We start from the raw sequence: 14,449 nt of genomic DNA, 5'->3' as shown, positions 1-14,449 counted from the left end.
TGGTTGGCAGCAAATAAAAATGTTCTAGATCTAAGCAGATTCCTCAAAGAATCACCCCTTTTCACCATCTGCTTTAAAAATTCACTGTCTACTTTTGTTTTGATAAGGATTTTTGTTGTCATCCACACACAAAACAAATTGACTTCTGTCTGACTAGCCAGGAGGCTCCTTGGAGAGTAAAAATCATTCTATTGATGTTAGTAATAATGTAGGCTTACTCTCCACGGAGCCAGGGATCGCGTCTCATTCATGCGAGTGTAACAAGAAAAAACTGAAACTCTCGCCCCACGAGATTTCTACTTTCCTTCTAAAACATCTAGCCCTAAATCATGTAATGAGATACAACTTCATTTCCGACATTTCTACGATATTGATTTAATTTTTAAATGAAAATTCTTTTACAAAAACAAGAAAAATATTATGAAAAGAAGAGGAAAAGTTGCTACTGTGTTTACGTCGCCATCTTGTTTATTACTCCTCCGGGACATATTGGTCGGCAATTTCTGAGATTGAGAGTGCTAAAAATAGATTCAGTGACCTCAATTTCCCCTCGTTCACCATCTATTTTTCACGACTTGCAGTCAATAATTACAAGAATATATAGAGTCTAAAAAAAAGAAACAAAACTATTCAAGAATTTGAGTGTAATATACCCGAAAGTCCTGTATTAGTTATTAAGATTCTTGTGTCCCAGTTCTTTTTTTTACCCATGTTTGGCGAAATGTGAGAATTTTGAAAATGTGGCCTCAATCAAGTTTTCTTTTAAAGCTGATTGTCATCTGAATCGTGCTGTCTATGATATCTGTCCTTTTGAGCTGAGACATTGTATACTGGGCAAGATTTATTTTAAAAATAAAGTCTGGAGCGAGCAAGCAAAAATTTCGACATTTTCTTTTACAATAATTAAAGTTTGTGATAAATTTTGACGTAATAAATTTAGAAAATAATTTCATATATCACCCTTCTCTTTTTTCTTATCCTTTATCTGTTTTTATTGGCAGTGATTTTTTTTTGTATTGTACTTGACATGTATGTGATTGATTCATTGGTCCTTCTTTTTATTGTAATAGGTTCGAGCTGGCAGCTTACAAGAACTGGTGTACAAGGGAGGCCAAGCAGGTGTCACAAAAGCAACTGTCACAATAGTCTTTGACAACAGAGACAAGAAGCAGAGTCCAGTAGGATATGACAGCTTTGATGAATTCACAGTCTCAAGACAGGTAATAATATTATGGGGTCGTTTTCACAAAAACTTTTATTCTGAAGACAATGCCTGAACAATCAATAGCAATTTTGAGGAATTCAACTGTTGTTCTCAATACACTTGAAAACGTACCTCTATTTGGCTATCCACCGCAACCTTTATCAATGATATGAACTTTCATGATCGAATTCATATTAGAATATTACAAATCAACACACATTTCTATGGATTTTCCACTGGAATTTAGATTTGTTATGAAAATTGATTTACAGTTGATTTGAATGGGAGAAAGACTGTTATTCATTCTTTAATCTAAAATCAGTTTCATGCTAGGATAGGTTGATATGAATTAAAAAGTAGAAGAAAAAAAGAAGTAATTTGAAGGCATAGCCATTTCTTTGACCCAAGACCAAAATATTTCATTTTGAGAGGATTAGTGGTATACCCCAAACTAAGCAAAATGAAAACAGTCCAGTTTTAGTTCACTGAAAAAGAATCATATCTGTTGGAATTTTACTATTTTAATCTTACATGTAAGTCTAACAAAATTTGGAGATTTTGCAAGAATTTGTAGTCTTAATAGAGGAAGTGAAAAATTCTAAATTTGTACTTTTTATTTTCTTTTCCTCCTTTCTAATTGGCAGGTTGTAATAGGTGGTAGGAATAAGTACCTGATCAATGGTAGCAATGCAAACAATAGCAGAGTACAGGATCTTTTCTGCAGTGTTCAACTCAACGTCAACAATCCACATTTTCTCATTATGCAGGTAAATTCATATCAAATCGTGTGAGGAGTGTCAGTGCAGGGCTCTCACTTAATTTTTTACTGGGTTACCAGCTGGGCAACAGAAACTATTCAACTTTTTAAGTTGCCAAATGGCATTTTAAGGTTGCCTTATTTAATCACCTGTACCTTGCAGCGGACATAAAGGATAACTACATGTTAAAGACTGAGCATATTATTCTACATTCTAGTGAGTTAATGAGTTATGAGAAATTTTGTTTGTATAATATATTTATTAAAGTACTATTCAGTGGCAATTTTTATTTTGTACTGTATTTTATTCATGTACGTAATTACAATGTAACCATATATTGTTTTCCTTTTTTTCAGGGGAGAATCACTAAAGTACTGAACATGAAACCTCCAGAGGTGAGTTTAATTAATTTTCTAGATGATACTACTTTACGGTGATGTGTTGTGGAGACAGTAATACAAAGGGTAGCAATTGATTTTATAGTTGATTGATATGCTTGATTGCACATACCAGTTTACACAAGCATAAAGTCAGCCCTACAATGTATGATCAGGTGCAAAGCTGTGTGTTACAGGGCCAAGGTTATGTGATGCAGGGCAGAAGATACTTGCCTGAAGACCTGCAGATCATGGTGATTCTGTTTGCCTTTCACTTTTCATGCACAGCTTTTTCCATACAAAATAATAATAATGAAGATTGTAGCTATAGGGATAGTTGTCGTTCAGTCCGGGTGGGTGTTTCATAAAGCTGTTCGTAAGTTAAGAGCGACTTTAAGAACGACTGGTGATGCTTTCTTGTGGTAAATGACATACAACCAAAATATTCATTGGCTAGTTTACGCGTAAGAAAGGATCACCAGTCGTTCTTAAAGTCGCTCTTAACTTAAGAACAGCTTTATGAAACACCCACCCGGTTTTATCGCCATTTTGCATCATATTCAGTCATCTCAATATTGCTAACTAGGTATGTTTCCTTTTCCGTCTTTATCGATCCAGATTCTCTCCATGATAGAGGAAGCAGCTGGCACACGTATGTATGAGAACAAGAAGGCCTCTGCTCAGAAAACAATAGAGAAGAAAGATGCTAAGCTCAAAGAAATTGAATCAGTAAGTCAACTTTTTCATTGTCTTGTTCTTTCATTTTTAGAAATTTCTACAAAGTGTGGAGAAGTAATGTTCTTTTGTTTCAGTTTTATTCTGTCACACAAGGTAATAATAATAAGGTACATTTATATGGGTTTGCAAATTTGATACAAAACTTGTCTACAAATCTTGGGAGACTACTAATGGAAGGCCATTTGGTGAACACATACACCATGCGATATGTGAATTTCAGTTCATGTTTCAAATCTCTCTTACAATAATGCTTATTGAATTGTTGAAAATGATGGAACTGTGTGTCTTCATACAAACCTATGGACTGCAATCCATTTCTTTTTTCAAATACCAGTAATTTGGTGGCTTACATGTATGTTTATTGGAAACTGAGACCACAACTTGTTCTGAGACTGACTCCACAAATTAATCTTCTAAGCCTGAAACCAAGACATTACTCCCCAAGCTTGATTCTAAAACCAAAGCTAATACATCATATTGTTCTCCTCTGTAGGTACTAAATGAAGAGATCACTCCCACCCTGACCCGTCTCAACGAGGAGCGCTCCTCCTACCTGGAGTATCAGAAGGTCTTGAGGGAGCTGGATCACTTGACCAAGCTCCATGTGGCATACCAGTTTGTCTCCGCCGAGAAGCTCTCTAAGGAGTCGGAGCAGGAGCTGGCCAAGATCGCAGAGGCAACCAACGCCCTCAGACAGAGGATGAAAGAGGTGAGTGACCTTTGCACCAATTAGGGCTTCCCAATTAATAGATTAAGTCTATGGGACCAGCAGAGCTGCCAAGTAGTATAGATTTTCAGTATTTAGTACTGAAAAATGAGAAGAATACTGATGGTTTCATGCAAAATACTGATTTCTCAAGTTTCAGTTTTTTGTGTTGTCCTATGGTATTTCTTTGAAAATACTGATTTCCTCACCAAAATACTGATTTTCAGCTTTAAAGATACTGAAATGTTCTTGTTCAGGTTGGCAGCTCTGGACCAGGATCCCATTACAATATCAAATGCATGATTTGTATTACAAGTTGACCCTCGGCAAACCAATCCAAATGATTTCAGTAGCTTAAAATTGTTGTCGCAAATTTGTTGTTGCAACAAGTTTTATGAAACGGACACCAGTAGTACCAAAATCTAGTGAGACCCTCCACAAAGTATAGGAACATTAGGCAAGACTTTATAGGCAAAACTACTTTTTTGTCCTTTTTGGTGATGTGAAAAGTGAATATTTATAGTATATGCTATCTCCCTTTTTTCATATTTTACAACTTATTTGCCCTGAAATGTAATTTTTTTGGTAAAAAATTGATCGAAAACAGGAAAGTAAAAGGCAGTGCCCCAAAGGAATGGGTTTACTTGTATACATTATTAATCAGTTTGTTAAAATCCAGTTGATATGCTTATGTTTTTTTGTATCATTATTATTGCGCTGCATGGGAATGTTCAATATATTATAACGAAAATGAATGAAAAATAGGGTGGATTGGAAACAAAATGCACAATTACGTGGGAGATTACCAACTTTGGAGATGCAAAATCCTGATTTGATTTCCTAAAGTTTGGCAGTTTTAATATTATTCCATTCTATGAGATTTCCACAAACTTCCATGTCACCCTATACTCATGTTTGAAATCAGTTTAATCTTAAATGTGATTAATCTTTCAGATTGATGACAAAGTTGTTGAGCTGGGGGATACCATCCAAGCCTTGGAGAAGGAGAGGGACGAGGAGGCCGGTGGAGTATTAAAGGAGATAGAGAAGCGCCTTGTGGAAACACAGAATGACGATACCAAGATCCAGAGCTCACTGCAACACAAGAAAGAAGCAGTCAATAAGGAGAAGAAGAATAAGAAGGCTATTGAGAAGAGCTACACAGAGGTAAAGGATCCAATACTATCTGGTAGAGCTGGAAAAGATGCTTTTGATGTTTATTATTACTTAGTATTGTAAATAGGTTAAAGATTAGATTATATCTATAGGTCACATGTGCACTTTTATTTTGTGCTAACCTGCACATGAGTGCGACAAGTGCACATTAAATAAGCTCAGATGTTCAGTTACTAGTTTAAAAACTCACGCTCTCCTACCTCAATGCCTTTTACGCTTCCGGGTGTTATGCAAGTTGTTGATCATTTTACAGGTCTCCCATGTTAGAGAGGCTGTAGATTTGGACCTAGTAATCTGAAAGCCAATGAGATGGATATTGAGAAGCTTTGAATGGTAGTTTCAACAAGCTTGAAGAAAAAGATAGGATCAGGGGGTGATAGCACATATTATTGCATGTCGTATGAAAACCTGAACAGATTGGGGGAATACTGCCCTCTACTGTTGAAACTTTACATAATGTGCCATTATTTTCCCATTATCCTATCTCTCCCGGGACCAAGCCATCTTGAATATCAAAGAGAAGGGCATCAAGAAGCTGAGTAAAAAATTGACAAGCTTGTAGAGAAATACAAGGGGAACCCGTAGCAGAGCTGCCAAGTAGTACGATTTTTCGGTATTTCATACGAAAATCAATTTAAAATACGGCAGTACGCGTTTTCATGATAAAATACGGGAAAAAACAAATTAGAGAAGAAAAGGTATTGTTCGCCCCTCTATAGCGTCTGGGAGCTTTCGGGCGGAGATGAAAAATGGCAGCCGTGTGTTGCTGCCCTCTATGTTCAATGAGTTGTGCTTTCATCAAGGCTTTCCGATTAGAATTTTTGATATCCTGGCGAATCAATGCGGGTGACAAGTTCCGAGCGCACGCACGTAGTTTACAAGCGCAAAGCAGCGGCTCAAATCGCGATACTTTGCGACTGGTAAATACGTCTGTAAGGATGATGACGTCATCCAAGATGGCAACTTACGTTGACCGACGGAAGGATCGAAGATGACGATGTTTCGATCATCATTTGAAAGGAATTAGCGGTAACTGCGGTCTAAGGTACGATATTTCTGAATTTCATACATTTTTCCGTAAATATGGATGCAATTTCTTTTTCGTAATGTGACATTTTATGATTTTATGTGCAGAAAACGATCGGAAAAAAAATCAGGTTTCCGTCGGATGTTAGATCTAACGTTACCGCTAATACGTTGTCTGTACGTACGGGCCTCCAAATTCTTCAGTCTGTGTATTGGTGAGTCAGTCAATGCAGTTCAGCGCAACAACCAAAATCTAGACTGCAGCTTTTGGTCTCGTGTGCAACGGTGTGGGGTGCAAATTAATGTAAGAAATGATCGAACTTTGCCATTATGCATGCATATTCATCTCACGGTAAAAATACAGATTTTTTTGTCAAAATACTGAAAATGCAAAATACAACTTGGCAGCTCTGCCGTAACGTGATGGTAGATTATTGCCTGTTGTATAAAACATGTACAGTTTGGAAATACTGCCCTCTGCTGTTCAAGCTTTGCTTAATGTGAAATTATGTACCCTCTTCTCTCCAGGACCAAGCTACCCTGAAAGCCAAAGAGAAAGATATCGAGAAGCTGAGTGGAAGTTTTACGAAGCTTGAAGAGAAATGCAAAGAGAACCAGGAAGGCGTCGTCCAGGCCCAGAAGCACTACCAAGCCGTGTCTGCTGGCCTGTCTAGCAGTGAAGATGGGGAGGATAAGACACTAGCTGATCAGCTTATGAGTAAGTTCAATGTGATTCAATTCAATTAGATTTAGTTTATTCACAAAATCATATCCAGGTTTGAGTAAAAAATGCTGAATTGCAATAGGATTTCACTTTTCTCATTCAATGTATGAATTTTGCTCAAAAATTCTTGGTTAAAATCTGCCAAAGTCATGTGATGTTGTAGAGAGTGATACAGATTTTTGCAAAGTTTCAGTAATCATTACATTGCATTATTATATGTTTGATTTCTTACAATAACATTGAGATCATTATATCATCACATGTTATTTGACTCTTCTTGGTAATGTTATAAATTTTCCTGATATATTATAATTCTTATATTGGCTCATACATGTATCTTCTGTTTGGAGTTGTTGAACAGCATAATTTGATCACATCAAAAAACAAAACAAGTGATCAGAATCACAATATTTTGAAATCTAAGGCATCTATGGAATGCATATATGTAATGCAGTATTTTGCGAGGGTAATGAGAGACAGACAGACGGACAAGGACAGCCAAGACAGACAAATAAATGGAAACAATAGAGGATGAGAGGCATACAGATAGACATAGAGGGATGAAAAGGGGATTAAATATGTGAAGAGAAGAAAATATCCTGAGCGGACTGTGTTTGTCTCGCAGCTTGCAAGGCAGAGATGAAAGCTGCGGAGACAAACCTGAAACAGGCCCAGAGCACACTGAAGAGTGACCAGGCTGAGCTGAAGAAGAAGGAAGCTGAACTCAAGAAAACAGCCAAGGAGTATGAGAAAGACAAGGCCAACATGGAAGCAGTGATCAAGAGCAAGACTAAATTGGAGGTAAGATGTGAAAGGCAGAGCTGCCAACCAGGGGTCCGTTGCAGAAAGAGTTGCAATCAATTACAACTCTAAAAAATCACGCGCAACTTGATTTTCAACCAATCAATAACGTGCATTTGGGACCCGCAATTGATTTTTTTACTTGGGGTTAACCCTAAAAAGACTGGCGGGGGGCTGATTCAGCCCCCCCCCTCGACATTTTTTCGCGATAAACCCGCCGCTTGAATTTTTTTGACCGCGTCGCTCACTGACTTTTTACTTTTATGTCTTGCGCAACTTATGAGACCAAAATTATGACCCTGGGTACGCGGCTGTGAAATTACGCAACATTTCGTAAGTGCATGCAGACCCAAAATTACTCAAAAACGTGAATTTGTGTACAAATGCAATGCAAAAAGTGTTTTGTTCCAAAATTCATAATTGTATCATTATTTTTCCTTTTACTGCTTAAAATAGTTTAATTTTGTCTTTTTTATGGTCAAAATAAAGTCCCCGACAATTTCCATTGAAAAAATAATAAAAATAAAAAAGTCGAAAAACAAAGAAATACATAAGAAATTTAGGAAACAATAGAATACATAAGAAAATAAATGTGATGTGGATTTTTTTAAAAATAATTTGATCAGATCCCCATCTAGAGTATATGAAACAAAAAATAGCATTTTAGGGGCATTATTTTATTAATTAGAGCAAACATAGGATTTTACGCATAGATTAGCATAATTAAAGGGGAATGAAACCTTTGGAACAAATAGGCTTGTGTAGGAACAGAAAAATCAAAGAATAAGAATAAAGAAAGTTTGAGAAAAATCGGACAAATAGTGAGAAAGTTATGAGCATTTGAATATTGCAATTACTAATGCTATGGTGATCCTCACATTGGCAATGCGACAAGGATGTGTGATGTCACTGATGAACAACTTTCCCTTTGGTGGACTATAAAATACCCTCAAAATGTCTCATTTTGCTTTTTCTTATGATGATACAAACTCTTTATCCATGATGTATTCTTAAAAAATATGTATTACATGCCCTCATGTAAACAGAACACATTATTTATGGATAGATGTGATAAAAGAGGCAATTCTAGTGAAATATATACTAAAGTAATGGGAGAGTTGTTCACAAGTGACATCACACATCTTTGTCGCATTGCCAATTTGCTATCTCCATAGCATTAGTGATCGCAATATTCAAATGCTCATAACTTTCTCATTATTTGTCCGATTTTTCTCAAACTTTCGTTGATCTGTTTCTTTGATTTTTCTGTTTTCACACAAGCTATCTTGTTCCGATGGTTTAATTCTCCTTTAATGAGCAATGAGATTTTTCGCAGAATTTGGTATTATAGTTTTGTAGATAATGCCATGGGTGATGCGCGTGCCAATTTTCATCGCGATCGCGCGATCGAATGAAGGCCGAGATTATAGGGGGAGGGGGCTGAATCAGCCCCCCCCCGTCTTCTTAGGCGTCGAAATAGCCTAGTCTATTTAGGGTTAACCCTAAAAAGACTGGTTCAGCCCCCTCGACATTTTTCGCGATAAATCCGCCGTGCGAAATTTTTTGACCGCGTCGCTCACTGACTTTTTACTTTCAAGTCTTGTGCAACTTTGGGACCAAAATTGTGACCCCCGGGTACGCAATTCCGAAATTACGCAACATTTTGTAAGTGCATGCAGACCCAAAATTACCCCAAAACGTGAATTTGTGTACAAATCCAATGCAAATAGTGTTTTTAGCCAAAATTCATAAATGTATCATTATTTTTCCTTTTACTGCTTAAAATCAATTAATTTTTTTTATGTTAAAAAAAAAAAGTGCCCAACAATTTCCATTGAAAAAACAAAACAACTAAAAGTTGAAAAACAAAGAAATAAGAAATTTAGAAAACAATCAAATACATAAGAAATAAATGGGATGTTGAATTTTTTAGAAATAAATTTGATCAGATGCCTATCTAGAGTATGTGTAACAAAAATTAGCATTTTAGGGGCATTATTTTATTAATTAGAGCGAACTTATGATTTTACGCATAAATTAGCATAATTAATGAGCAATGAGATTTTTCGCAGAATTTGATATTACAACTTTGTAGATAATGCCATGGGTAATGCGCGTGCCAATTTTCGTCGCGATCTCACGATCGACGGCCGAGATCATAAGGGGGGGGGCTGAATCAGCCCCCCTAGTCTGTCTTCTTAGTCATCGAAATAGCCCAGTCTATTTAGGGTTAAATGCATCTCATTCTATGTTTTTGCAACCACAATTTTGTTTATACAAAGTCGTAATTTATTGAGAAAAATCATCTCTTTATGTCTCTATTTCATAAAACTTAACACAAATATGGTTATTGGATTAATGTAATTTCAGGTAACTTGTTTTTTATAATTTTCAATCATTTTGTTAAAACCAGGGTGAGATATACACCTGTTTCGATGATTTTCTGTTCATCTGCAAGAGCAGTGCGCATTTTAGCTTGCATGCAGCTTGAGCACCGCGATGAGCGTGCGTGCCACACATTTTATTATGAAATACATTTTTTTGGGGGGGGGGAATACATTTTTTTTATCACAGAATACAATTTTTCATTCCCAGAGGTTGGCAGGTCTGGAAGGGTGTTGCAGGCTTGAAAAAAAAATGCAGTCGTGTTGAGGGAAACTTCAGAACTTGGGGAATTAACTAATTTATGTAAGAAAGCAATGAACTTGTTCTATTATGATTCCTAAATGCTGCACGGCATAGGCAAAATTGATGGTAATTGACAACCATGATGGTGATAGGATAATGAGGGCGATGATGTTGATGACAACAGCAATGACAAGGATGATGATAATGGTGATGATGATGATGATAGTGATGGTGATGATGATGATGATGATGGTGATGATGATGATGATGATGATGATGGTGATGATGGTGATGATGGTGATGATGATGATGATGGTGATGATGATGGTGATGATTTTGATGATGATGGTGATGATGGTGATGATGATGATGATGGTGATGATGATGGTGATGATGATGATGATGATGGTGATGATGATGATCTTGGTGATGTGACAATGATGATTATGATGGGCCTCATTACGACAACATTGTTTATGGCAACAAGCGAAGAGCCATATTTTGCCTATTGTGAGAGTATCGGGTAATGTAGACAAAATGAATTTATGAGGAATATCTTTAAAGTAGTAATCAATTTTATGTTGAAAGAAGAGCTTTTATTCATAACTTGTGATTGTCTTTCCTCTAGGATGAGATGAAGAAGCTTGGTTTTGAGGATGGCAAGGAAGATGATCTCGAGAACCAACACAAAGTCCTCTCAGCCAAGGTCGATAGCCTTTCAGACAAGGTCAACGCACTTACATCCAGGTATGATTGCCCTGTGTTTATCATGATCATCCTCTTTGTTCAGTCCTACCATATTGCATTCCTTCTTCATTATATCTTTCCATGTAACCTATGACTTGGTAAAAAAAAAAAACATAGACAAAGGCCCAGTAACATAAAAGATACAGCGTAAACTAAGTTTATTCCTAACTATGTACGTGAAAATGATATTGATTGTAAATAATGTATATCTTTTTGTGTAAGGGGGTCAAGATAATAAAGATGAATGTTCATGGTTTTGAAGAGTGGTAATAATAACAATAATAAACAGTTCTTGTATAGCGCATATCACAATTATGAATAATGTCTCTATGCGCTTCCAAAGGACTTGGATATTATTACCCCAGCTGTAGCTTGGCTGCCGTAATTACTATGATTACAGCGCACACGCATTTCAAGGAATAAATTCCTGCCAGGTACCCATTCACCTCACCTGGGTTGAGTGCAGCACAATGTGGATAAATTTCTTGCTGAAGGAAATTACGCCATGGCTGGGATTCGAACCCGCAACCCCTGTTTCAAAGTCCGGAGACTTATCCACTGGGCCACAACGCTCCAGTATTTCAGTAGAACCTCCTATCATCAACATCCATTATGTCAGCATGTCCCTCTTGAGACGGGTTACCAACTCTCGCACCATGATGAAACTCGCTCATTCCGCTTCTTTCTGTCTTGAGCATCCTCCCAGTTCAGACCGACTTTTCTGATTTCCTTCTTTACCATATCTTTCCAACCTGTAAAATCTTGAAATAATTTTGTTTCATAGAGCTCCACATTACTGCTGTACATGGTTTGTTAAATGGGTTATTAGATTGAAGTACGGAGCCAGTGGTTTGGTTTGTTACCAAAGAAATAATAAAAGCTCTTGATTTTGTTTTTCTTGTAGATTCCCTAATCTTCAGTTTGAATACAAGGATCCTGAGAAGAACTTTGACCGTTCCAAGGTGCATGGTCTAGTGGCCAGACTCGTAAAGGTCAAGGATGTCAAGTATGCTACATCATTAGAGGTCACTGCAGGTCGAAAGGTCAGTCACATCAACAATTTTAATGAAGTAAATTTGTTTTTTAAAGTTGTTCTAACATATTTTCAAGGATCTTGTGGCTGAATCGCTAATCGGCCAGACTTTTGAATGCAAAAAGAAAGTTTTAAGTTCCGTTTGTTGATTAGAGGTCTGTTGAGTTTCAAGCTTATTTGTATTAATGCAGATTGTAATTTTCTTGTCTAATCGTATGTTCCAATACCATTACAGTTTACTTTTTATTTCTTTTTGGGACACACAATTTCAAAGCATTTCTTCAACGACAGAATTTCGGTGGTTGTGAATAGAACTGAAACTCTTTACATTTCTTGTTCAATTTAAATACTTGTTACATATTTTCCATGAGAAAGTTTTGATTTTCAGGTTCCTGACCTCCGTTAATTGTTATCCTTATTATTATTAATTCGACCATAGAAATATGTACATACGAAGTAGTAGATATAGAATAAAGAATGATACAGAGTGGCATGTGGGTCAGGTTTCACAAAAGGGAAGTTCATCCTCACATGGAACATCTAGGCTTTTTCATTTGATTCCTCTTAGAATAATCAATGTTAAAAAAAATGATTTTGCAAGCAATTTATTAACTTGGATTAATCTTTCCTTTTTATTAGCTCTACAACGTGGTGGTAGATACAGAGCAAACGGGCAAGAAGCTCCTGCAGAAGGGAGAGTTGAAACGTCGCTACACCATCATTCCCCTCAACAAGATTGCAGCCCGATCCATCTTGGGGGATACAGTCAGAGCAGCTCAGAATCTGGTAAGTATCACTACAAAAGTGCAAGAGGGGTGCCGCTTTTCAGACCATTCAAGGATATTAGTGCCCTGTTCTACAAAGAGTTACAATTGATTCGATCAACCACAACTATGGAAAGCCAGCAACGTCAACATCTAAAATGCTTGCTTTTTCAAAATATTTTCTAGATATGATAAGTCATATAGTCATTGTTCTCTTGACAATACAGTGGGGGCGTTGTGGTCTAGTGGTTAAGATTCTTGTCTTTCAATCTGAAGGACGTCACGTGGGTTCGAATCCCAGCCATGGCGTGTTATCCTTCAGCAAGAAATTTATCCACATTGTGCTGCACTCAACCCAGGTGAGGTTCATGGGTACCAGCAGGAAGTATTTCCTTAAAAATCTGTGCGCACCGGAATCGGTAGACTAGCTTAGCCGAGGTACTGTAGGAGCGCCTTGAGCACCTAGCAAGGTGGATACTTGCACTATGCAAATCCTATATTTTTACTTATTTTCTTTGCTTACAAAAAAATTGTGTAAATTTCCTGGAGAAAATGTATGGCATTGTTGGATTTCCATATAGTTTAGGTTGATCGGGTAAATCGTAGCTCTTTGTAAGACGGGGCCCAGGTCCCAGCAATTACCTTTGACGCCAAAGGGAACAAAGAAACACTTCAATTAGAGTACAAAGAAGTATGTTCTTGATGATTTTCAGGACTTCTGATTAATTCTTATGGGGCCACCAAAATTCTGCAAATGCCAACACTTGGTGGCCCTGTTAGGATACCAAAGTTTTGATAAATTGTAATGTTTTCTATTGTGTTAGGGCCACTAAATTTGCTTTGCGGGCCACCAAGAAAAAGGTTAGTGTGGAGCCTTGCCATAGATAACACCATCGATAAAGTAATTTCATACAGAATTGCTGCAATATTTTTTATCAATATCTTTTTCACTGCAGGTTGGCAAAGAGAATGTCCGTACCGCCCTGACCCTTGTTGGGTATGAGAAGGATGTACAGTCAGCAATGGAGTTTGTCTTTGGGTCTAGTTTGGTGTGTAATGATATGGCACATGCTAAGAAGGTATGAGAGGACAGTCTTTAAAAGTCAATCAATTTTTAATATCTAATTTATGTTTCAAATCCTGGTAAATCGTGTCTAAAACAATCAGATTAATATATCATGAAATAAAATAATGAATCTTGTAACTTCGGACTGATATCAATTGTTAATCTATGGCAAATCCACATACTTTCTGTGAAGACCACCGAAGGGACACAAGACAAGCATTCATTATGAGAGGTTGGTCTTTATTAACAGGTTCCTCAAATGCAGGTTTTAATGATGAATAATTTTTTAAGGGGAACAGGAACTGTGGTATTCATAGACAGCTGTAATAGTTATTTAATTTATGTTACAATGCTCTGATGTTTCATCTTTGAGTCATATAGGGTTTCAGAATTATTTATGGATCTTGATGTCAGAAGGCATATAAATGAATAAGAATTAACGTAGATTGTCAATGTCACCGATGATAAAAATAAGGTAAGAATAAAACTCATTTATTAATCTCTTTGTATTGTAGGTGACCTTTGACCCTAAGGTCAAGACAAGGACAGTGACCCTTGCTGGTGATACCTTTGACCCATCAGGAACCTTGACCGGAGGTAGATTCAAATTTACTAATTCATTCAAGCCAAATATATCATTCGTTGAGGGGAATGAGGTTGAACAGTTCATCTTGAAAAGTGCTTTTATTTTTCCCTTTTCT

General features: G+C 36.9%; 1 protein-coding gene across 1 annotated transcript in view; it reads left to right on the top strand.

The window, feature by feature from the left end:
• LOC121424401 (structural maintenance of chromosomes protein 2-like) overlaps positions 1–14,449 on the top strand; it is a 45,546-nt gene that overhangs the window by 13,046 nt on the left and 18,051 nt on the right. Inside the window, exons 2-14 of the mRNA XM_041620070.1 lie at positions 1,071–1,220; positions 1,849–1,971; positions 2,319–2,357; positions 2,958–3,068; positions 3,571–3,786; positions 4,738–4,950; positions 6,514–6,703; positions 7,335–7,510; positions 10,767–10,885; positions 11,790–11,928; positions 12,558–12,704; positions 13,639–13,761; positions 14,264–14,345. Coding sequence (XP_041476004.1) covers positions 1,071–1,220; positions 1,849–1,971; positions 2,319–2,357; positions 2,958–3,068; positions 3,571–3,786; positions 4,738–4,950; positions 6,514–6,703; positions 7,335–7,510; positions 10,767–10,885; positions 11,790–11,928; positions 12,558–12,704; positions 13,639–13,761; positions 14,264–14,345 — 1,828 coding nt within the window. The remainder of the gene's footprint in view (positions 1–1,070; positions 1,221–1,848; positions 1,972–2,318; positions 2,358–2,957; positions 3,069–3,570; positions 3,787–4,737; positions 4,951–6,513; positions 6,704–7,334; positions 7,511–10,766; positions 10,886–11,789; positions 11,929–12,557; positions 12,705–13,638; positions 13,762–14,263; positions 14,346–14,449) is intronic.

This window comes from Lytechinus variegatus, chromosome 11 (assembly GCF_018143015.1).
Source record: "Lytechinus variegatus isolate NC3 chromosome 11, Lvar_3.0, whole genome shotgun sequence".
Taxonomy (NCBI): domain Eukaryota; kingdom Metazoa; phylum Echinodermata; class Echinoidea; order Temnopleuroida; family Toxopneustidae; genus Lytechinus; species Lytechinus variegatus.
This window is presented reverse-complemented; position numbering and strand designations above follow the sequence as displayed.